This window comes from Carlito syrichta, unplaced genomic scaffold, assembly GCF_000164805.1.
Source record: "Carlito syrichta isolate Samal-C Ts95f unplaced genomic scaffold, Tarsius_syrichta-2.0.1 Scaffold78725, whole genome shotgun sequence".
NCBI lineage: Eukaryota > Metazoa > Chordata > Mammalia > Primates > Tarsiidae > Carlito > Carlito syrichta.
This window is the reverse complement of record NW_007022821.1, coordinates 68,758-95,215: the sequence shown is the minus strand read 5'-3', so window position 1 is coordinate 95,215 and position 26,458 is coordinate 68,758. Positions and strand designations below refer to the sequence as shown.

General features: G+C 33.8%; 1 protein-coding gene across 4 annotated transcripts in view; it reads left to right on the top strand.

Moving 5' to 3' along the window:
* OXR1 (oxidation resistance 1) overlaps window positions 1–26,458 on the top strand; it is a 411,904-nt gene that overhangs the window by 342,815 nt on the left and 42,631 nt on the right. For all 4 annotated transcript variants that reach the window (XM_008054364.1, XM_008054356.1, XM_021710493.1 and 1 more), the window contains 5 exons: window positions 2,186–2,338; window positions 9,235–9,419; window positions 12,822–13,588; window positions 17,537–17,705; window positions 21,111–21,273. In XM_008054364.1, coding sequence (XP_008052555.1) covers window positions 2,186–2,338; window positions 9,235–9,419; window positions 12,822–13,588; window positions 17,537–17,705; window positions 21,111–21,273 — 1,437 coding nt within the window. The remainder of the gene's footprint in view (window positions 1–2,185; window positions 2,339–9,234; window positions 9,420–12,821; window positions 13,589–17,536; window positions 17,706–21,110; window positions 21,274–26,458) is intronic.

The window sequence follows — 26,458 nt, the reverse complement described above, 5'->3', positions numbered from 1 at the left end:
AAAGATTTGAAAGAGAAGGTGTATGGTATTGCAGTTAAGCTCACTAGTTCATGTATTGGCAAAATGGATTTGCATCTTAGCTTCATCTTACTCATTTGGCAGTTTATCAAACTTGGCTAAGCATGTCACCCTAAAGATTAAGGTCATAGTATATCTCATATGAGTGATTTCACAATTAAATGAAATGATCCAAGTCGGGCTCAGTGGCTCAGCCTGTAATCCCGCGCCTTTGGGAGGCTGAGGTGAGTGGATTGCCTGAGCCCGCAGGTTCGAGACCCGCCTGGGCAGCGAGACCTCATCTCTACAATAAATCAAAAAATCAGCCGGGCGTGGTAGCGCATGCCTGTAATTTCGGCTGCTTGGAAGGCTGAGGCGGAAGGATTGCCGGAGCCCAGCAGGTCGAGGCTGCAGTGGCCGGGAGCAGCCACTGCACTCCAGGCTGGGTGACAGAGTGAGACTCCAACTCAAAAAAAAAAAAAAAGAAAGAAAGAAAATGATCCATGCATCACACTCAAAAATCACAAGTGTGCATAGATATCATTGAGATCGATATTAATATCACTTATTGAATTATCTGTGCTAAATGAAGTTTATGAGTTCTTAGATATAATCACTACCAAAGATGACAGATTGAGTGCAAAGTTATTAACTTGCATTATAAGATGAAAAGATTGAAGAGGAAAATTTTGTTAATAGACATTAATGATTAAACAGTGTCATCTAACTGTTAAAATCTAATTTCATTTTAGGTTTTCTTAAAAAATGGAATTGTATATCAAATATTGTTGTTTTGCAATATCCATGACTTGTCTGTATTTCCTTCAACAAACGTCTGTTGAATATCTTCCCCAATGCTAGGAATTTAGTCTTACATTTTAGGAATATATGAAAGGAGGTCTAAAAATTCTGCCCTCATAAGGATTGAAGGAATTAGGTCCATTTATTAGTAGCCAAAGTTATATTCAGGTTTGATAGCTCTTTTCACATATCTCAGAATTCGATTGAAGAAGAGACAGTCTTGTTTAGGTAGAAGTTAGAAAGTGTCAGATTTTAGCTCAAAGAACCTTGCTATTGTGAAAATTGCTCTACAAAGCAGAGTAGCGTTTATTCACAAGGTATAAAATGCTTTGGAGGTATTTAAAACAAAGGTTAAAATGCACCTGTATAGCTTTCCGACATATAAAGAATGTTGAACTTTGGGAGAGTATTTGTGGGTAGGATTTAAAGGGCCTATGAACTTGGATATAAAAAATTTTCAGTGAAGCATAACACTTTTTAAAATTAAGAATATAAGCAGCAAACCATAGATAATACCTGGCATACCTGTGACTTTGTCCTCAGTAGAGCTTACAGGTATTTTCAGATTGCTTTAGAATTTCTTAGATATGTTAAATTGTTGTTTATGGCCATTATATAACACTCATATTCAAAATTATAATTATCAGAGTCAATACTAGATCTTGTGTTATTTAATGTATTAATGAAGTGATATATAACTACTTCTCCAATTTGTTTTTTAAAAGTATTTTGATATCATGTTTCTATATAATTATTTTTCTTTATAATTGTATATATTTTATTTTAACCATTATAAAAAAATTTAGGAGGACATTCATAGGCTTCACTGTGAGTATGATCAGTGGCACCAAAAAAGTTAAGCTGTGATCTGATACTTGGTAGAATGGTGTCTGTCAACTCTTTGTAGCTTGGGATTTAAGAAACTCTTCCAGTGAATGGTTTCTACTCTATACCTAGGTACCATAGACAAGCTTCATCTTTTCTCTGCTCTCAACACCTGATGAATATTGTATTATATAGTCTTATCAGGACCAATGGTTTAATTCAGGAGCATCTGAACTTACACGCATATGTGTGTACATATGCATGCGTGTGGAGTGGGAGCACGAGAGATGTAGTATGCTTTCCAGATGACAAACTTAAATAGATGTATGCGTCTCCCTATTTCAAATTACTGAAAATGTAAGTTAAGCTGTATCTGAGAGCTTTATTGAACATGAAAACAGTGCCAGTTCTTTCTGTGATTTTTAACATAAGAATATTTTGGGCTGACCTCCAGAATATGGTGAGAAAGAACAGAAATTTGTTTGGGAAACGTATTTATTTGACTTTAATAATGTGCTCATTTTTATGTAGTTTTCTGAAGTGCCTTGTTTTCTTTTTAAAGAATCCTGATGCAGTTCATCCAAAAGAAGCAACTCCTGCATCTCCTTTTACTGGAATTCGACCTGCAAGAGTTGTATCTTCAACTTCAGAAGAGGAAGAAGCATTTACTGAGAAATTTCTTAAAATTAATTGCAAATATATTACCAGTGGCAAGGTAATAAATGATTCTTTAGATAAAGCATTTACTGATGCTTTTTTTACTAATATATGATAGTTTTACATTTGCATTTTGAATCATTAACATCAGCAAATGGTTATATATTTACAAAAGGTATTGGTGATCCTCTTAGTTTGTATTAGTATGGACCTGGCTGATAACTTCGTACTGGGTGATCTGTTGCAGTTGTTAAAGGCAATGGGATATAAATAAATTCACTACAGTAAGGCACAGGTAATTTGCACAATTGCCTGTATAGAATCTTTTATAAAGCATATATAAAATGACCAGTACTGGATACTGTGTAGAGTGATAACTTTTGCAAACTTAATATAACATAGTAATAGGAAGATAACTAGTATTTATTGAGTACCTACTGCATACCAGAAAATACTGGAGGTTTTTAAATTAATTTATCAATTCAAAACAATCCTGTGAAATAGGCAGTTTTAATTCTTCACAGGGGTGAAAAACCAAAACAAAACTGAAGAAGTTAATAGGTCCAATACTTCTATCATGGCCAGAACCCAAACCTACTTTGAATCTCTTATCTACCACACCTTGCTGCTTTTGTAAGCAAAAACTTTAACCTGCAGAGGGAATATTGTAAAATAACTGGAAAATAAACTCTAGGTTATGCTTAAAAAAATTACTAAACGTGATACTACTGAGTTTAGAAGCCACACATGACAACTACTTTTTATAGTTATACTTCATTAATTATGAGTATTTGAAATGCAAGCATTTAGTGGTATAAATGTCCACCTAAATAATGTTTTACCTGCGTCCCAAAATCTTGATATGTAATATTTTTGTTTTCATTCACTTAAAATATTTTCTCTTGATTTTTTTATTTGACTCATTTAGGAGTGTTTTAATTCATTTCCAGATATTTGTCAATTTTCTTGATATCTTTCTGTCACTCATTTCTAATTTGATTCCATGGGTTCAGAGACCACATTATGATTTGAAGGTTTAATTTATTGAGACTTATTTTATGGTCCAGAATATGGTATAACTTCCTAACTGTTATGTGTGCACTTAAAAATAATATGTATTGCCGGGCTCGGTGGCTCAGCTTGTAATCCCGCACCTTTAGGAGGCTGAGGTGAGTGGGTTGCCTGAGCCCGCGGGTTTGAGACCCGCCTGAGCAGGCGAGACCTCATCTCTACAATAAATCAAAAAATTAGCCGGGCGTGGTAGCACACGCCTGTAATTCCGGCTACTCGGAAGGCTGAGGCAGAAGGATCGCCGGAGCCCAGGAGGTCGAGGCTGCGGTGGCCGAGAGCGGCCACTGCACTCCAGTCTAGGTGACTAAGTGAGACTCCAACTCAAAAAAAAAAAAAGTACTGTGTTTTGAGGAGGAATATTTTACAAATATCAATTAAATCAAGTTGCACGATAGTGTTGTTCTCTACTTCCGCTGGTTTTCTATTTATTATATCAATTGTTGACAGAATGTTGAAATATTTCACAGTGATTGTGGATTTGCCTGTGTTCTCCTTCTGGTTCTATTAGTTTTGTTTCATATATTTTGAAACTCTGCTATTAGGTATAAGAATGTTTATGATTCTAATGTTGTCTTGATGAATTGACTTGATCATCATTATGAAAGACCCTCTTCATTCTTAGTAATACTCTGCTATGAAATCCACTCTGGTGGATGCTAATATAGTCTCTTCAGCTTTCTTTTGATAAGTGTTAGCATGGTTTAACTTTTCAAATTATTTTACTGAATAACCTGTGACTTTATCAAGTGGGTTTCATGCAGATATAGCATGTAGTTGGATCTTACTTCCTTAGATAATCTCTGCCTTGTAATTTGGTGTGGTGATTGATATGGGTAGATTTAAATCTGCCATCATGCTGTTTATTTTTATTTGTCCCATCTATCCTTTTTTTCCTGCTTTCTGTTGCATTGTTTTTAAAAATAATTTTATCTTGTCTCCTTTGATGTCTTATTAGTTCTAATGCTTATATTCATGACTGCTTTGGAGTTTATAATTTACAGCTTTAATATGTCACATTTTCATTATAAATAGCATTATATCACTGTATATAGAGTATAAGAAAACTATCACAATTTACTTCTGTTTCCCTCCTTCCAGCCTTTGTACTCTTATTGTTTTACCTTTTATTTCTACATGTTATCAGTCCCAAAATGCATTGTTATTAATTTTGTATTGGAGAGGGAGGGGATGGGAGGTGGGATTAATGGTAGTCAATATCTGTCTGGGGATGGGGAGACACCCCTTATCAACAAGGGTGCCCGAACGAAGCATATTTGTATACCTAACCCTTAACTGTACCCCACAATATTAAAATAAAAAATATTGATTTAAAAAAGAAAAGTTAATTAAAAAAAGTTATATTAGGGTAAAATCTATTGTAGTGATATATCACTCCCTATGCACTTCATTCGTTTGTATAGATCCCGATTTCCATCTGTATCATTTTTCCTTTTATCGGAGGATTTCTTAGTCCTCAGGTCAACTGATGGTAAATTTTTTTAGTGTTTGTTCATCTTCAAAAAGCCTTTATTTTTTCTTTTTGTAAGTGATCCTTTTTTATTTCAAAACTGTATATGTGTATATAAAAAAGAATCCTTAACAGTTTTATGCCACTTTATCCCTTTTTCCTCTGTTGAATTTTTTAAAATTAAGAGACTTTATTTTTTAGAGCAGCTTTAAGTAGACTGAATTGAACAGAAAATAGAGTTCACATATGCAGTCTTTAGCTGCATCCAGTTTCCTGTTCTCAGTATCTTGCTTTTGTGTGCTATATTTGTTACAATTGATGAGACAGTATTCAGATATTAAGTCCATAGTTTATATTAAGACGCACGTGTTGTACATTCCGTGAGCTTTAACAAATATACAGTGACGTTTGTCTACCTCTACAGTATTAGGTTAGTTTCATCATATTAAAAATCTGTGCGCTGCCTATTTATCCCGCCCTCCCTTTCTTGACTTTACTGTCTCTATAGTTTTGTCTTTTTTAGAGTGTCATATAGTTGGAATCATATAGTATGATTGTATGATTTCAGATTGACTTCTTTCACTTAGCCATATACATAAGAGTTCTTCATGTCTTTTGTGACTTGACAATTTATTTCTTTTTTTGATGAATAATATTCCATTGTATAGACGGTATCGTTTATCCATTTCTGTGTTGAAGGACATCTCGTTTGCTTCCAAGTTTTGGCACTTAAGAATAAAGCTAGCCGGGCTCGGTGGCTCAGCCTGTAATCCCGCGCCTTTGGGAGGCTGAGGTGAGTGGATTGCCTGAGCCCGCGGATTCAAGACCCGCCTGGGCAGCGAGACCTCATCTCTTCAATAAATTAAAAAATCAGCCGGGCGTGGTAGCGCATGCCTGTAATTCTGGCTACTTGGAGGCTGAGGCGGAAGGATCGCCGGAGCCCAGCAGGTCGAGGCTGCGGTGGCCGGGAGCGGCCACTGCACTCCAGTCTGGGCGACAGAGTGAGAGTCCAACTCAAAAAAAAAAAAAAAAAAAGAATAAAGCTGCTCTAAACAGTCATTGTAGGTTTTGTGTGGATGTAAGTTTTTATCTCATATGGGTAAATACCAAGGAGCATGATTGCTGAATGGTATGGTAAGACCTTGTTTAGCTTAGTTACACACTCTCAAACTGTCCTCAAAACAGCCTGAGCCATTTTATATCCATAAGCAGTGGGTTGTTCAACATCCTTGCTAGCATTCATTGTTTTCAGTGTTTTAGAGTTTTAGGCATTCAAATAGGTCTGTAGTAGTACGTCATTGTGTAAATTTGACATTTCCATAATTATATATTACGTTGAGCATCTTCTTATATGCTTATTTGCTATCCAAATGACTTCTTTAGCATTTCCTTCATTTTTGAAAGATATTTTCACTAGGCATAGAATTTTAGGTTGACAGGGTTTTCTTTCTCTTTCAGAACTTTAACTGTGTTATTTTACTGTTTTCTCACTTGTATTTTTCCAAAGAGAAGTGCTATGTTATTTTTATATTTAATGTTCTGGGTTTTTTTTTAAGTATTTTTGTTTGGTTGCATTTAAGATATTCTTTTTATCACTGATTTTGAGCAATTTGATTATGATATTCCTTGGTATAATTTTCTGTTTGTTTTTCTTGGGATTCATTCAGCTTGGATCTATGAGTTTATAGTCTATATCAAATATGGAAAATTTTTGGCCAGATTTCTTCAACTACTTTTTGACTCTTATATTTTCTTTACTCAATTATTTGGGAACTCCAATTATGCATATTTTAGTTTGCTTCACATTATGTCTCACATCTTTTTTGTACTCTATTCATTCTTTTTTTCTCTCTTCATTTTGGATAATTTTAATTGCTTTATCTGTATGTTCACTAATGTTTTCTGCTGTCATGTCTAATCTGCTGTGGCTTCTGTTTAGTGTATTTCAACTCAGACATTGCAGTTTTTTCCCAATAAGTTTAAACTGGATCTCATATTTTTCATATTCCCATTTAAATGCGCAATCTTTCTTTTGTAGTCTTGAGTATAGTTATAATAATTGTTATAATTTTTTCAACCAAATCTGTTACTTCTGGGTCTGTTTTTTTTAGTTGATTTTTCTCTTTGTTGTGAATTATTTTTCCCATACCTAGTGAATTTTGACGGGGTACCAAATATCATGAACTTTGCCTTGTTGGGTACTGGGTATTTTTGTATTTCCATATATATGCTTGTACTTTTTTGTCTTGGGCACAGTTAAGTTTCATGACCCAGTCATGGATTTCCCACCCCCCATCTACCTCCCTCCTCCTCTCGTCCCCCCCACCTGAATGCGTGATCATTTGGTAATGGCTTGTTCTTAATATTTGTTAGGTAGGAGCAGAGAGCTGCTTTTAGTGTGTAGCTAATTTTTCCCCTTACTGAGACAATACCCTTCTTAGTATTCTGAGGCCCTGTAAATACAAGGATTTTTGCCCTGGTTAGTGAGAACACAAACCATTCCTGATTCAGGGATTGTTTCCTTTACTCCTTTCCAGTGCTCTTTTCTCATCCTTGGGTAGATGCTGTGCACATCAGTGATTATGTAGCAGAAGGAAAGAAGTTTAAAGAATATATCAGTGTGTCTTTTCAATAATAGCACATAAGGATGGATTCCTGGAAAGTAACATTAACAGATATTACTTTTCAGTTGAAAACTTGAAAGGAACCCTGTGTAAACTTCCAAAACATTCTCACTGGGCACTACTCCTTTATCTTTTCTTTTTCCTACCTGTGGCCTGGAAACTTTTTCTACTCAGTATGCCCAGGCAGTCATAGAACTAGTCTTATTTTTTTCTCCTTGTTCAGGTATCACTGCCTAGCATTCCAGTATCTGACAATAGTTATTTCATATATTTGTATGTGTTTAGTAGTTTCAGGCAGTATTAGTTCTTGCCTAGAAGCAGAAGTTTATTTGTGAGTATCTGAGTAATAATTTTATTTAAGAATGAAAGCAGAGTTAAGGTTCTTGGCAGGATTAGGAGTGATCTGCAGCCTGGTGTTCTTAGAACATAGTTTCTTATTGTAGGGTAGCTCTATGTATTCTTACACACATGAGGAAGTAAGCAGGAATGATGCTTTTTATATAAGTTGTTTTTTCTTGTTTCATTTTCTGTGTTGATTAAATCAAGGTTATTTGCATAAAAATTTTAAAAACTTATCAAAAAACAATTATAATGGTTATAGTAGTAAATTTCCTTTTGCAGGCAGACTATTTTCTAATAGAAATAATTTCTCCTTTAGGATATTCCTCAAGTAATTGCACATAGGAAATGGAAGCTGTTAATAATAAAGAGTAATCTGTGTTTAAAGTTTCTAAAGTTCATGTGGATTACAGCTATACCTTAACTAGAAACCTCTTGTGCACAATAGTCTCAATAAAATGTTGATAATATGTCAGAAGTTATAAAATAATATTAAAAATAATTAGATGGGAGCACTTTATTGTGAATTTATGATTTTAGACCTGGTCTTGGTCAACTGAATTTTGAGAAGTTACTTTCTCAAAAGATTCTCGTGAAGTTTATGTTGAAGGAATGTTTTTATGGCTGTCTCTTTCTTGATTTATGGGGAATGATATCTGACAAATTACCTCAGAAAGCCCCAACTGTATGGGAACTTTGATTATGTAGCAAAAGGAAAGAAGCTTAAAGAATATATCAGTGTGCATTTTTAATAATAGCACATAAGGATGGATTCCTAGAAAGTAACATTAGCAGATTGATCAGTTTAGTGAGTAGGGCTTGTAGCACAGTTTTGAGATTCTTTTCAAATGACTTCTAAAGGTACACTATTGAGATTATATAATTCATATATATGGAGAATTAAAAGCACTGTCTTTACAGTGGGCCTTTTCCATCATACACAGCTAGTTATCACTGCCTTTGTGAAAATCCTCTAAAATGAAAGAAATTGTATTCTTTTTCTTTTTACAATGGATGGAATTAGTACATTATTTTTTGAGTTTGTATTATATACATAAAACTCTATTTGGTGCCAGTAGTGAGGGAATAACAGAAAGCAATATGCAAATTAGTATGAAATAAGGGACATGCCTTGCATGACGTTATAGTCTCTTCTTATCGTACTGAAGTTATCTTTTTGTTATGAGATAACTCAGTATTTTACTGAGTTTGCAAATTTTAATTCCTGGCTTGTTTGTTTTAGGGGACTATGATATTTTGCCTCTGACAAAGAGGATATTTTAGTGGGAAAACTTGGGTTTTATTAAAAATGTTTTAATGAGAATTCCACAGTTCCTGATTACACTATTCGTATATATATATGCCCTAATGTCGGAAGAAAAATGAATAAAAATAGATACTTTTGAAATTTTAAATTTGAAGATTGAATGTTATTTTCTTTTTTCATCTTAGGGTACAGTCAGTGGTGTGCTGCTAGTTACACCAAATAATATAATGTTTGATCCACATAAAACTGACCCTTTGGTTCAAGAGAATGGCTGTGAGGAATATGGCATCATGTGTCCAATGGAAGAGGTGATGTCAGCTGCAATGTACAAAGAAATTTTGGATAGCAAAATAAAGGAATCCTTACCCATGTAAGAGTGGTGTTTATACTCCTTTGCAAATCTGTTATATCTAGATAGTTGACCTTGGTCTAATACTCAACTATTTTATTAGGTTTTTTTTAGATGCTTTTTATTTTATCAGTAATAAGACAGAAATATATGTGTTTTCTTAACTTGCACCTAGAATAGTTAGGAATTATTTTAGGTTTATATTTGTATATATGGTCAGAGAACCAGACACTTTAAAGTTAACCTATAGTACCCATTTAATTGTGTTTACAGTGCTTTTTAGTCAGACACAATATCCAAAATTCTAAATTACCTTAATGAGTAATTATTATCAAGAGTTGTTTTCTAATTTTCCTTGAAATTGCCTGAAGAATGGAGTATTGGATTTGGGAGAGGCTACATGAGCAAAGATTAATATTGCTATGGCCAAAACAACTTAATTTTTACTCACCGGTTTATGGTTTATGTCTTCTTCCCAGAAAAGTAAAAAATATAGGGGAGATAATCCACAAGTTGAGCAAATACAAAGAGTTAACGCTCAGAGGATTTGTGATATGATAAAATGGGTGTGAGACTGTAGGTTAGACACAGCTTTTGAAAGTAATATATTTTGACCAAAGTAATGACCAGAGAGAAAAAGAGGAATGAGAAATAAAAGGAGAAAAAGATAAAAGATGGGTATACAAAGACAGGAGGAATAAGTAGAAAGGAAGAAAATTGATGTCTAATAGAAAATAACCCTCCCCCCCCAATATATTAACGGTCAACATTTTATTTTATTTTTTAGTTTTTTGAGTTGGAGTCTCACTATGTCACCCAGGTTGGAGTGCAGTGGCTGGCCCATGACCACCGCAGCCTCGACCTGCTGGGCTCGGGCGATCCTTCTGCCTCAGACTTCCAAGTAGTTGGAACTACAGGCGTGAGCCACCACACTGTCAACATTTTAAAACTAACTTCACTTTAACTGATGCTGATGTTTACAATCCCTATATTAGTTTATTAGCCCACAAGAATGATAGCTTTTTTTTTCTTTTTTGTGTAGGAATCTCATGTCACTGTACCCAACTTGTGATGGCTATTTTACAATTAATCTTTGTGGGGCAGAGTAACTTTCACAAGAAGAAAGGAACAAATTAATTTTGTCTCTGAGGAGGACTGCCTGAGTTGTTAGGATACCTTTAATAAAATAAAATTCTTTATTCAAAAAGTCTTCACTATACCATCCACTCAATAGATAATATTTTGACATAGTAATCTAATCTCTAGAGGTACAGATAATACCTAGATGTTATTATTCTTGACTGTTTGTTATATTTATGGATCATCTTCCAAAGTCAGTTTCAGCAAATAAGGATTATTGGAGTTGGGTAGAGGGATGAGACAAAGTGAAAGACAGGAGGATTAGAGTCAAAGAAAAGAAGAAGATTTTTCTGTCGGTTACTCTATTTTTCTACTTGTATTATGATACTTTCGGATTTTCTTATTCTGAACAAGCTATAGCTATTCCACAATAGCTCTAGGGCTATTTCAAATCACTGTTTATCATTTAGTGTCACCTGCATTTGACAGAAACATTTTTAAAAATTCCTCCAAAAAAAATTATAAATTCTGTCATATGGGTTAATCAGAAGCAATATTTGAAACCAAATCAGAAAAATAAAACAAATGATTTTGCAGAGTGATGTCATGTGTGGCAAAAATGAGGTATAAGATTTGCTTGCTACTATTTCATACTGCTTGGGAAGTTGATTTCAAAGGTATTATTCTGAGCAGTGGCAGCATCATTGGCATAAATGTTTAACCTTTCAGCATATTAACTGTGAAGGGAACAGCACTTATCTAAATATATATCCTGTTAAGTTTGTTATCTTTATCTCTTACATAAGGGTCTTAAAATTGTTAAATGCATAGATACGTTTTCTAAAAACTTTTGCCCAATTCCAAGATCCCATGTATGCAATTTGAGTGAATCACCAGTAGAGGACACTCTTGCATATTTAATAGCAAATTAGATTTCTTAAGATGAATCACATACAAAGATGGCAGAAATAGAAATTGTACTTCAACTAATAATACTTAAAAAAATAAATTTAACCCATTCTGGTTATAGAATTATGCATACTTGTTACAGAAAATTTTAAAAATGCCAAATAGCACAATGAGAGAAAAAATTACTCAGCTTCATCATTCAGAAATAACCAATTATTTTTGTGTTGATTTACTTTCCAATCTTTTCTGTTCAGCATATTTTACATTGTTCTCAAAATTATAGTAATATACATAAATGTTAATACTTCCTTACTAAGAACTCGTGTAATTTCCATTTATTATAAACTACTTATAACCAAGATTTTATTTTATTTATTTTTATTTTTATTTTTTATTTGTCTTTTGAGTTGGAGTCTCACTCTGTTGCCCAGGCTGGAGTGCAGTGGCATGCTCACGGCCACCGCAGCCTCAACCTGCTGGACTCAGGTGATTCTTCCGCCTCAGCCTTCCAAGTAGTTGGAACTATAGGTGTGTGACACCATGCCCGGCTAATTTTATGATTTATTGTAAAGATGAGGTCTCACCAAGTTGCCCAGACTGGTCTCGAACCCCTGGATTCAGGCAATCCTCTTGCCTTGGCCTCCCAAAGTGCTGGGATTATAGGCTTTACAGGCTTGAGCCACCATGCCCACCCTAGTAACCATGATTTTGAATTACTGACTTATATCTCATTAGATAGATGTTTGCACTGCTTCTTCCCAGAACTTAAACTATAACTGCTTACATATACAAATGTTATTGAACATGAAAGTCAGAACCATTCAGTTGTCTGATATCTAAATTCTTTATCTGAACAAATATTCTTAGAACTGTTATTGAGAGTTATTTTATTAGCCTGAAAATTTTCTGTAAATACTTTTGCATCAGTTCTATTCTGGTTGATTTTAAACTTCACATTTGAGCTATATATTTCATTTAATAGCTACTTGAATAAGCACTGTGTGTGAATGTGTGTATATGTATGTATATAATAAATCAGTGGGATTTTTTTTAAAACCTTATAGGGAGATTTAAAGTTTTAACTTAAAAATTTTCTAAGTTTATTTCCTTACTCCATCAATTAGTAAATTTTAGTTTAAAATGATAGCTTTACCCAGAATTTTCATCATAAAATTCCCTTCATGGAGATTACTTGCAAGGAAATTTTAAGCAGATGATACAAAATTACTAAATTACTTGATCTATTGAATTACTTGGTCACTAGATTTAATTACTTGGTCTTATATGAATAAATCAATTTTTCATATTCTCATGATACATGCTACATTCTTTTCAAAAAGGCTTTTTAGTGATATTAATTCAGTATTCAGTTTGTGGAAAACAAAATATTACAATTTTGAAAGTCTAATAATTTTTAACTTTGTTTAATGACAGAGAAATAGATCAGTTATCAGGAAGGGACTTCTGCCATTCAAAGAAAATGACAGGAAGTAACACTGAGGAAATAGACTCGAGGATCCGTGATGCAGGTAATGATAGTGCCAGCACTGCTCCTAGGAGTACTGAGGAGTCTCTTTCTGAAGATGTGTTCACAGAATCTGAACTCTCTCCTATACGAGAGGAGCTTATCTCTTCAGATGAGCCACGACAAGATAAATCTTCTGGTGCGTCATCAGAATCTGTGCAAACTGTCAATCAGACTGAAGTAGAATGTTTGACGGCCAAATCAGAGTCTACTAGTACTCCTGGTCACTTAATGTCCGACACTGAACATTCTACAAATGAAGTTGGGACTTCATTGCATACAACTGATTTAAATAATCTTGAAATGGCCACTAAGGAAGGAGATAAGGCTACAGATAACTTTCAAGAAATATCAAGTCCTCAAGAACAAAGCACAAATATAAAAGATAATACCAACCAGGATTTTTGTCTTCATGAGAATTCACCACACCAAGAAGAGTGTAAAAAAGAAAATATGCCTTGTGAGGAAACAGCAGAATTTAAACAAAAACAAACTGTTAATAAAGGAAAACAAGGAAAGGAGCAAAATCGGGACTCAGAGACAGAAGTAGAAGAGCTACGCAAACTGTGGAAAACCCATACTATGCAACAAACTAAACAGCAAAGGGAGAATATTCAACAGGTGTCACAGAAAGAAATTAAGCATAAAATTGCATCTGCTGATGGACATGTAGAAGGTAAGTGTTAAGAAATATATAAAGTTAGTCCATCTTATTGTATACTGTTGTCTCCTTCCTTCTTTCCTCACTAATTTGAAAACTCTGCTGTATCTTGGTCCAGTCTGAAGGATAATCAAGTGGCCCTTGACTGATACTACTCTGGGTTCAGTCTTTGGTGTCTCCTCTCTTTTATTATTCTACAGGTGGATTATACATACAATGGGCATCATCTCCACTGTGTTTAAGCATCCTGCACCCACTGTATTCTATCTTGAAACAGTTTCTTTCTTGAAAGTACATACAAGCTATACAATACCTTTGATTATTCTATTTTCTCTATTAGCTCTTGGCATGCTGCCTATTCAAAATCTCTTTTTCCATATGTAATATTTTAATTGTCAAAGTAGTAATCTCTCCTTATTTTAAAGAGTGCAGTTAGACATAGAAATCTATTTCTAAAATCATTTCACATATCCAGAAACTTCATCATTATCTGATTGTTTTTCTCTAAAAACCTGCACTCAGGATAAATAAAAACACTATCTTTCAGTTTTGTCTTTGGGTACTGTTTACTTCTGAAAATTGCAGTAACAGTCTGTTATTTTTAATATACTGTGCTTCTTAACCCATTTGGATTAAATGAGATATAATGCAAGTAACTTAAATAACATTTCTTACATTAATTCTATATTGATTCTATTGGAATATTGATCCTAGATTAGTACAATTTATAAGTGAACTTTTCTTTCTTTTTTTAATTAAAAAAGTTTTATTGTGCTATATACATAAAATGAAGTTTAACATTTTAACTTTTTTAAATTGTAAAATATATATAACTTAAATTTATCATTTGCACCATTTTAAAATCTGTGGCATTAAGTGCATTCACACTGTTGTACAACCATTACTACCATACATATCCAGAACTTTTTTTGTCTTCCCAAACTAAAACTCTGTACCCTTTAAATAGTAACTTCCTATACCCTCTCCCCATAGCTCTTGACAACCAACTTTCTACTTTCTGTCTCTGAATTTAACTACTCTAGGTACTCCATATGAGTGGAGTCATACAATATTTGTATCTAGCTTCTTTCACAAAATGTGATATACACATACAATAGAATATTACTCAGCCTTAAAAAGGTAGGAAATTTTGACACATGCTACATCCATTCTGACACATACTTATCCATTTTGTAGCATATGTCAAAACTTTCTTTTTATAACTGAGTCATACTCCCTTTTATATGTTTATACCACATTTTATTTATACTTTCATTTATTGATGGACATTTGGGTTGTTTCCACCTTTTGGCTATTTTGAGTAATATTGCTTTGAACGTTGGTGTACAAATTATCTGTTTGACTTCCTCCTTTGAATTTTTGGGGGTATATACCCTGAAGAGAAATTGCTGGATTGATTGGTAACTCTATGTTTAATTTCTTGAAGAACCACTTTACTATTTTCCATAGTGGCTGAACCATTTTACAATCTCAACAGTAATGTGTAAGGATTCGGTTCAGTTTTTTAAATAGTGAGTTTTCTTCAATTGTACTGAATACTGAATTTCATCCAGTTGAGATACTCTGAAGACCTAATAATTATTCAGTAGATGGTAAAGAATTCATTTACTTGGAGCAAGTTCAATAAAAGATTGAATATTTCTTCTTATGTGTATTTTTTATTCAGAACTAATGAAGGTTCATTAAAGGTCATTTGACAAATATAGGGTGTTTTTAGCATAATTTTAAAAATCACCTGGAATTCATCATTCAGAGATGAGCATTGTTAGCATTTGATATATTTGTCTTTCTTACAGGTCTTTGTGGTTGTGTGTGTATGTATATACACACATATACATATGATTTTGATATTATTTAGATGTATCATACATATAGATATATTTTTATATAAAATCAAGATTATACTATAATGTTGTATCCCATTTTTTTCACTTAACATTTAATGTTATGAACTTTTTACTATCTCATTACAGTTCCTTGAATACATGGTTTTAATGGCCTTAAAGTGTATTTAACCATTTATATATTGTTAAGATATTCAGTTGTTAACAGTTATTAAAAGTTCAGTTGTTATTAACAATTTATATATTCAAACAAGATATTTCCTATCTGATGTTGTAAAGAATGCTGGTATGATTATCTTTATTTGAATATCTTTGCATCTGATAATTGCCTCACATTTTGAAACCTTTTATAAAGGTAAAATAATGGATTCTATTTAACCTGATAATGCGGTAGACTTAATTTTGTTGTTGTGGCTGGAAACATTAATGGGGACAGGGAGAGTCCTATTATAACCAAATGCTAAAAGGAGAAAAATCGGTAGCTATTATTAATATCTAAAATATCTAGTTTGTTGCCAAACTGATATCCAATATCTGGTTTAGTCATTTTATTTTTGGAATAAATAAAAATTTGTTTCCAGAAACTACTTTTAAATAACTTAATATTCTATAATAGGGAAATACTTAAAGTTTCTGATCTTTATAACTTTATAATATAATTGTATAATAAATATAAAACTGTAGAGTAAAATTTTGGGAAGAATGGTGAAAGATCATCCCTTTAACCACATGCGAATAGTTGAGCTGACATAGATTATGGACTTTACAAAATATTACACAGAAAAAAGCCATGGCTAGTACCCAGATCTCCTGACTGTAACTAAGTGTTCTTTTCTCCACAGTATACTGCCTTAGCAAGTTAATTAATGTGCAGATTCCTGAACTCACCCATGTTGTCAGACTCTTAATAGACTCTTTTTGTTGTTGTTTGAGTTGGGATCTCACTCTGTCATCCAGGCTGGTATGTAGTGTATGATCACAGCTTACTGCAGCCTCTACCTCCTGGGCTCAGGCGATCTCTCTGTCTCAGCCTCTCCAGTACCTGGGACTATAGGTGGACACCACCATGCCCAGCTATTTTGTTTTGTTTTGTTTTGTTTCTGTAGAGATGAGGTCTTACTGTATTGCCTACGCTGGTCTCGAACTCCTGGACTCACTCAGTCCTCCCCCCTCAGCCTCTTAAGGTGCTGGGATTATAGGCATGAGCCACTATACCCGGCCTCCTTAATATACCCAGCATCTCAGGTTGAAAGAGTTAGACCTAATTTCTTAATTAACTGTCCAATAGATGGCTGAATCTAACATATCATTGACTGTTTTATCACACTTTTGTATGCATGGAGAAACTTTAGAAACTTCATTTAATTTTTGTTTGTAACAGCCATATGAAAATACACCTTTAAAAGTTCTACGAAGTTACTTAGATGTCATTCTAAAAGACTGGTTGAGACTGTACAGAAAATTATATAGGTATATATAATTACTTAAGTATGGTTGTTACAAACAAAAACAAAAATTTAACAAAAACATTTGTGAAGTTTGCATTTTTTTTTTTTTGAGTTGGAGTCTCACTCCGTCGCCCAGACTGGAGTGCAGTGGCCGCTCCCGGCCACCTCAGCCTCGACCTGCTGGGCTCCGGCGATCCTTCCGCCTCAACCTTCCAAGTAACCGGAATTACAGGCATGCGCTACCACGCCCGGCTGATTTTTTGATTTATTATAGAGATGAGGTCTCGCTGCCCAGGCGGGTCTCGAACTCGCGGGCTCTGCAATCCACTCACCTCAGCCTCCCAAAGGCGCGGGATTACAGGCTGAGCCACCAAGCCCGGCAAAGTTTGCACTTTTTAACCTAATATCCTTAGGCATAATTTTGATTCATTAACTTGCTTCATTTGTTACATTTAGTATTGCTGTATATATGACTTTACCTTTGATGGAAAAATTTATAAGCTACTGTAAAGTGAATTCACTGGAAAAACAGGAAAGTGAAGTTTTGTTCTGTAATTATTTGTCAGAATTTTGAAGGAAAAATTACTTAATCTAAATTATTTAAGCCTGGTATATTAGAATTGAATAAATACTTTGCATATCAATTCTAGGGTCTGCACTTTTAAAGGAAAAGAGAAGGCACCGATTACATAAGTTCTTGTGTCTCAGAGTTGGAAAACCAATGAGGAAAACATTTGTATCTCAAGCAAGTGCTACAATGCAACAGTATGCCCAGAGAGATAAAAAACATGAATATTGGTTTGCTGTGCCACAAGAAAGGTAAAAACAACAAAAGCTTGAGAACATTGAGATTTTTTTTGAATTAAAATGATTTTGTATATCACAGTACCAGTGACAAAATATTTTGAAGCATAGTTTATGACTAAAAGCTGACATTAAGACTATTTGAAATCTAGTTTATACTCTTTAATTTACCCCATTTTTGATTGTATTCTCTTTTGTAGTTTATTGCAAAGAAATGTGAACATGTACCCAGTTTTAGTAGTAAAGAAACTTACTTAACATTTTTTAGAGCAAGAAAGTTTATCAAAATATTATCTGGTGGAGCTCTTCCCTGAAGGCCGGTAATGATACATAATTCCTTTATTTAAATGTCCTCAAATACTTATTAAAGGCCTGCTATGTATGTGACATTAGCTTAGCTGCTGAAAGAATGCTGAAAGGATATGGTAGTCTTCAAGCTCTTTTTGTATACTCTTTGCCCAGTAAAATTTTTCATCATAAATTTAAGCAATTGTAAATGATGTCTGTTGTTACTATATTGTAAATTTTGGCATATTAAGTTAAAACTGTTACATTGTTCTTTTATATATATCCAATAGAATCTAAGCATCCACAATTTTACCTCCACTGTTATCCACTTAAAAACTACTTGTATGTGCTCTTCTTTGACATTTAGAAATTTCATCATTGCCTTGCATTTGTTTGAATTTGCATTTCTGTTAAACCTCACAGAATCTTATTATAAGGTACTATATTTTTAAATCTCCTATTATAGTTCTTTGCAATAAGCTACATATACTTAACACACTTATGTAATCTGTGTGTGCATGCTGAAATTACATTTTATTTTAAAATTTTCTGTGACTGTTGTCAAAATGTAAAGGTCTAAGGTTTTACCTTACTTGCAAGCTAACAAATTAACCTGCCTCAATTTGATGCTTTCTGGCAAAAAACATGAGAGAGAGAAATAGCAGTAGCCAGAGTATCAGCATTTGCGTGAGTTCTCTGTGTCTCCATTCCCAGAAAGGATGCAAGAAGGCCAGGTAATAACTGCACATGCTTTGGGTTATATTGCAGACAAGGAACCATGAGTTTAGAGAACCTTAATTTTTTGTAATAAACAGTAAACATGGTTATACTTTGCTATGCAGTAAGATGCTTTCTCTACCTTCTAAGACCATGCTGTGCTGACATGCTTGAAAAGATATTGCTGAACAAAGGTACTTAATGCTGCTGTTCGTAAGACATGTAGAAATCCAAGAGAAAAATTATGTAACAACTTTGTGGTTCTAAGTGTTAATTGTATACAGAATAAAATTTTATTCTAATTATTACGAATAAACAATTTAACAAAGCATACACTATAAATTTTTATTTGTATTATACATAAAAGGTAAAATATCATAGGAAATGCATATCTTAATGAGAAAGATGAACCTTTCTTCCCCCAGTTAGTTTATGTGCCCATTGATGAATATTGTTTGTTGAAAGGATGAGATAGGATTCAGCATCAGTTCTACCCCTCTCTTTTTTTGTAATTAATGAGAAGCTTTATTCATATAAAAGTTAGACTGAAGAGAGTTATATTATAATGTCATTCAATTTTTTATTTATTTTTATTTTATTTTATTTTATTTTATTTTGAGTTGGAGTCTCACTCTGTCACCCAGACTGGAGTGCAGTGGCCGCTCCCGGTCACCGCAGCCTCGACTGCTGGGCTCCGGCGATCCTTCCGCCTCAGCATTCCAAGTAGCCGGAATTACAGGCATGCGCTACCACGCCTGGCTGATTTTTTTTGCTATTGTAGAGATGAAGTCCTCACTGCCCAGGCGGGTCTCAAACCCGTGGGCTCAGGCAGTCCACTCACCTCAGCCTCCCAAAGGCGCGGGATTACAGGCTGAGCCACCTAGCCCGGCTTCATTCACTTTTTAAACATGTTTCTGTGTAATTCCAAAAATTATTCAATCATCCTTAATGAAAATTGCTTTTAGCAATCATCAGTGAATAACTTCATTGAAAACTCCTTCAGTTTTGTGAAAATCAGTGAATTAGAAACCACCTGACATACAAAAGGACTTATTACCCAGTCTTTATAATCATTCACATCTCAACACCAATCTTGAGCAGTCTGGAAGTTTTTATACTTTTAGGCATGTACCACTGTACAATTCTGAATGAGTGAAGAAACGCCCTTCTTTTATAAATAGAAAAGGTGCTTTGGTGAAAACAGAAGATGGGAAATCTGTAAGAATCTTGACCGTACTGTTTTTAGGAAGATTAATATGAGTAATGATAACATATGAAAGTTGAGAAACAGAAGTTGATTCCCTTCGGATTATCTTAAGTGTTCTTGTGCCTCTTGGAAAGTCTTTATATGTTGCTTTAAAGACTACTTGTTTCAGTCATAAAATGATAAAAGCTCTTCTCCCTGTTCTTTCAACTCCATCAAATATGCAATAGAATGTGTGCCTTCAAGAGAATGGGATTAATTTAAAAATATGGGATGATTTGCATAACTCATGAATAGCTGAAAGGGACAGAGCCAGATATTCAAATTTTCTGGTCATATTGGAATGACTATGATGAAAAAAATTAGTTATAGCTAACAAAAATAATTTCATTTTTCTTATTATTCTTGGCTTTATTTTAATTTTTACATGGACTTTTCCACTTAATATTGTCCTTGTACCTTGGCTAATGTTGATTAAAAATTAGTATCGTTAGGATTCTGACCTTCAATGTAGAAATTTAATTTATGAAAACTTACTGTTTGATAGTGATAAATTATCTGAAAGATACAACTTAACATTCTTTTAGTATGTTAGCTGCCACATAAGGAACAACAGTTTAAACAGTTATATTGGGTATATAATTTCCAACACTGTTGTTATTAATTGATAACAAAACATTGAAAAGGTAAACAAAACATTGAAAAAGGGAACTAGAGATATAAAAGCATAGATCATCTATCCCACAACACTCTGTTCCTGGTATCATTTAAAAGTTAAGGATGTTAAATTTATATTAACTGGGAAAATTCTGTACAATGTCTGGGTTTCAAAATAGACAATTAGTAAATTGTTTATTTGTACTGTAGATCATTAGATCATTGTATGAATGAGTTCAAAGTTGTGGATCTGATTTCCTTTTCTATTACTAGTGTCTTTAAAGAAGAAAAAAATTACTATATACAGCATCTGAACTACTCAAAAGCATACCAAAGAAAATGTGTGTAGTTTTCTGAGAACAACTTTTTAGAACATAGACAATTTTTTTAAGTTATTGTCTTTCTGATAGTGGGCTTTATCTTTTTATATAAAGCATAGCATATTTTGTGCATAGTTTAAGTTTTCAAGTTTTATCAAAATATTTTACAAGTATAATTTTACAATTCTAGTAGCATAGAATACTAGTTTTATTAACTGTCACTTTTTCTAACAGGACAGATCATTTGTATGCCTTCTTCATACAGTGGAGTCCAGAAATATATGCAGAAGATACTGGTGAATATACCAGAGAACCTGGATTTATAGTAGTGAAAAAGATTGAAGAGTCTGAAACAAATGAGGATTCTAGTAGTCAAGCAGCAGCCAGAGAATGGGAGGTAAGGAGACGAATGTAAAGATTTTATTTGCCTTTTTTAGTTTGTATGAATTTAGTAGTTTTATGGTAGTACAAAGTATGAATGATCTTTGCACAAAAGAACACTTTTTAAAGATGAAAGGTCACTGTCCATGTATATATGTATATATTGAATGAATCTGAGTAGTAATTTTGTTTTAATACTATATGTGTTATTGTGCTTTTGCTTCAGTATACTAGAAAAGCGACCCATCAGCACTAAAATTACTCTTACTGAGTGTATTTTAGAATATTTAGGAAAGAGTAACATTATGACAAAGAAGAAAATATTTTAATTGCTGTTATTAATTTTCGGAAAACACTGTTTTCAGGTCTCATAATTTTAATTTTATCTCCATGGAGTAGGTACAGCAGTTATTTAACACATCTATGAAAATTAACACTCTTCTAGGTTCCACCTAAGTATTATCTTCACTTGAATTTAGCAATAATAATGTTAGAGAAATAAACTGGTGCTAATTTTACAAAGTGGTGAAAATTTCATGTGCTCAAATTTACTGAACTTTTTTAAATTGCCAGAGTAATACTAATAAACATTTTATAAATTCTCTTAGACATATCTTTCAAGATTACATAATTATATTTTACATATTTAGTCTTCTTGTAGGTTTGTCAAGGTGACTCTCCTTTTTTGCAGCTGTTGTTGTTGCCTGGATTAATCTCTTCTCTATGCATTAGAAAATATAGAGCAGATGCTAAAATGTGATAATAGATGTAATCAAATTTTGTTCTTCATTGGTGTTAATGTTTGTGGTTGTCAGTTTGTGGTTGTTAATGATATGAATTTATTGTGCATGCACTTCACATGTATAATGATTGAAGGTATACATGGCATCTCTTTTGTTTAAAGTGCAAACCTTATTTTAATGTGTCTAATTTCATTCTGTGTAGCATACACAGCATCAGTTTGTACTATAACTCCAATATAATGAAGGGAAAGAGGTAACATGATGAGAATTTATTTTGTATTATTTTAATACTTAAACCAACATTATTGGTCTTCATACTACCTTTATTCATACTAGCCCCAAAATTGAAATATTCATCAACAGGAGAATGAATGGATACATTTTCATATAATTATAAAATTCCAAATAGTATGTCAATAAAAAAAATTTACTGGTACAGACAAAGACATGAATGAATCTCACAGATAATATATTTAGTAAAAGAAGTATTGAAGGGGTGACTAAGGAGCTGGAGAGAATTTTATAGAGTAGTGAAGATGTTCTATATCTTAGTCTGGGTGGTGGTAACATGAGTAATTATATATATATTAAAAATTTAAAAACCCTGAGCTGAGATTTTAAGATTAAGCTTTAGAAGGCATTAAAAATAGCCCAAGTGATCAAAGATATATACTTATACTAAGGCAGCAAGGTTGAAGGTAGAGTGGAAGCAAAGTTAGAATAAAATGTATTAGCCGGGCTCGGTGGCTCAGCCTGTAATCCCACGCCTTGGGAGACTGAGGTGAGTGGATTGCCTGAGTCAGCGGGTTCGAGACCCGCCTGGGCAACTTGGTGAGACCTCATCTCTAGAATGAATCAAAAAAATTAGCCGGGTGTGGTAGCACGCGCCTGTAGTTCCAGCTATTTGGAAGGCTGAGGCGGAAGGATCTCTGGAACCCAGCAGGTCAAGGCTGCGGTGACTGGGAGCTGCCACTGCACTCCAGTCTGGGTGACAGAGTGAGACTCCAACTCAAAAAAAAAAAAAAGAATAAAATGTATTAGCTAGGATTTAGTGACAACAAGATAATTGTAAAGTTTCTAATCTGGGTGTCAAGATGAATGGCTATTATTTTCCTTCAACAAAGGACACTGAGAGCTTTGTCTTCATTGGTATTGGAGCACATAATTTTGGAAATTAGAAACTGTTGACTATTTTGATCCAAAGGAATTGCCTGAGTTTCTGTAAAAGACTCTGCAGGTTAAAATGTCTAAAAAATAGGTGTCTCCTCACATGTACTACAACCATAATTGGTTCCATTAAAAATAAAATGGAGCCAGGTTTGGTGGCTCAGCCTGTAATCCCGCGCCTTTGAGAGACTGAGGTGAGTGGATTGCCTGAGCCCGCGGGTTCGAGACCCGCCTGGACAGCGAGACCTCATCTCTACAATAAATCAAAAAATCAGCAGGCGTGGTAGCGCATGCCTGTAATTCCGGCTACTTGGAAGGCTGAGGTAGAAGAATCGCCAGAACCCAGCAGGTCGAGGTAGTGGTGGCCGGGAGCGGCCACTGCATTCCAGTCTGGGCAACAGAGTGAGACTCCAACTCAAAAAATAAAAAAATAAAATGGAAGAAAAAAAATAATTTTGTAAATTTTTTTGCTGCAGTGTCTAGAAATAGTTAACTACACTGTGCAATATGGTAGCCACTAGCCATATGGATATTGAGCACTTGAAATGTGGCTAATGCAATTAAGGAATTGAATTTTTATTTTTAATTTAAATTTAAAAACTAATGCTTGATTCAGTTATTGGAACACTTTAAATATGTTTGGAATAACTTGCATATATGATCTACTTTTTCAACTATAAATTTTATGAAATCTAAATATGATCTAAATAAATACAAATCTAAGGTCAGTTATTTCCTATGAAAATTCAGTGTCTGACTTAAGACGTAAAATATTGTGAAATATTCTACTACCTATGTCCTGTGCAATATGATAGCCATGAGCCACATGAAGCTATTTTTTGTCTTCTTAATGAATTCTACTTTTTTTTTTTGAGTTGGAGTCTCACTCTGTCACCCAGACTTGAGTGCAGTGGCCACTCCGGCCCTGCAGCCTCAACCTGCCGGGCTCCGGCATTCCTTCCGCCTCAGCCTTCCAAGTAGCTGGAACTACAGGCAAAACAATGTGGCCTCTAGAATATTTATAATTACATATGTATCTTACATTATGTTGCTTTTGCACAGTGCAACTCTAGTGCCTGATGTAGATACTAAGTGCCTAAAAAATTGTGTTAAACTAATGAACACGTGTTTAAGTGAAAAAGTAATTTTAAATATTAAAATGACTTTTTTAAAGAAGGAATTTGGCTAAAGCTCTTATATAAAACAGTAGCACTTCAAAATGTGCAGTGACTTTTAAATTTTTTTTCTCCTATCTAGTGATAGAGAATAGGTGCCCTAGAAGTTGGAATGAACTTACTAGGGCTGCCAACTTGACCATCAGGCTGTTTGATTAAAATCAATTGCTCTGGTCACTTTTACTCTGTCTTCATGATACTTAGGAGATCTTTATTATTTCTGACTATTATTCCAGTTGAAATATACTGCTAGCCAGAAATGTATATGTGTACTAGGGAAGCATGTATATGGTAAACTTATCCCCACTCCCACTTCCATTCTCTTCCTCTCCTACTCCTTATGTAAAGGCCATCAACCAGGGATTTGTCAATTTAATACACTGTTATATCTTCAAAGCTAAGCATGGTGCTGGCATATAGTTCATTCTCAATAAAATATCCGTTGAATTAATTAATAAATGAGCATAGATTAAAATAAGATATAAAGCTACTCCTCTTTCTATCTTGGTCTGTGTCTAAAATAATTTCTTATGTCACTTGTAGTGAATATTTATCATAAAGCCACAGATTCTAGAAATCGGCATTAACTGGTTGTTTAACCTTTCTCTCATTTTACGTTTTACACTATTTTTTGTTCTGCTTTAACATATTCAGTGACAGGGAATTTATTATCTCAAAGGGTATTACTCTCATTTTAGGACAACTCTTTTAGAAATTTCTTTGTTACAGTGTATATAAAGAAACACATCTTTGTAAATTTGATCCATTTGACTTTATTCTTTTTTTCAGTGCACATCAATAACATCAAACATTTTCTATATACCATGATAATGCTACAATATTTATTCTCATCCCTTTTAATCTTCTCTGATTATTGACTCCAGTATTTCAAGTATTTAATTTTATGAACTCTTTCTACATCCTTTATTATTCTCATCATTACAATAAGATGTGTTGAAAACATCTCTAAACCATGGCACCCCAAATTACTAAAATGTGCACTTGGGAGAGCAAGAAAGATTCTATAATATTTTTTTAAATGTTTAATTCTGAAAATGCAAATTGGAAGTCTTATTAAAGATGGTTAGGAAATACTGGAATTTCAGAATTAAAAATGATAGGAAAACCAAGGGAGAATGAGTAGTATTAGAAATTTGTTCAGTGAATTCCAGAGAGAAGGGAAACCAACAGAAATCTAGGTTTGCTAAGAAAGAGAGCATTTAGTTAGATTTCAAGGTGGTCAGTGGTGAGAGCCCCCAGTGAAACATCAAAATAATGACTGCATATTGAGAGAGAAGATATGAGAAATATTCTATGACTCAAGATGTGTAAAAAAATTGATTTTCCTCTCCTTTTAGTATCTCTCAGTTAACCATATAATAGAAAGAGAACATTTATTTATTTGTTTACTTATTTATTCATTCATTCATTTATTTATTTTCATTTTAAAGATGTGGGGTACGATTCAAGATTAGGTAAGTAAGTGGTCATCAAGTACATTCATTTGCAAGGGACCTGTGTCTGAATTAATTGCATCAGCATGACTGCTATCGATGAGAAAACATGGTTTTTAAAAATGAAGGCACAAAATGATTAAGGAAACCTTTCTCTGTAGTGAGCCAAAATTTAAGTTTTTGGTGCAATACCCTAATAAAAGAAATATAAATGATGAATTAATAGCCTTGCTTGCAACTGCAGAGGAACTCCTTATTGTTAAGTCCCCTGATTTCAGCCAGTATTCAAAGACAGAAAGTCAGTAAGTAAATAGATAATGTGTAGTGAGGATATTGTTTTAGGTGGGGCTTTGCAGCTTTTTGAAAAAATGTTTTGTTTTGTTTTGTTTTGTTTTTTTGTTGGTGGAGATCATTTTTATGCCGGCTGAAAAGAGAGGTACTCTAATGGCATTTTAACAAACTGTCAGGTAGGCCCTGAGGTGAAGATGAGGAAATATGCCTGTTGACATCTACTATTTCCTGATGATAGTGTTTTTGTTCAATAAATATATAAAAATAAAAGATTAATAATAAAACAAGCCGGGCTCGGTGGCTCAGTCTGTAATCCCACGCCTTTGGGAGGCTGAGGTGAGTGAATTGCCTGAGCCCGCGGGTTCGAGACA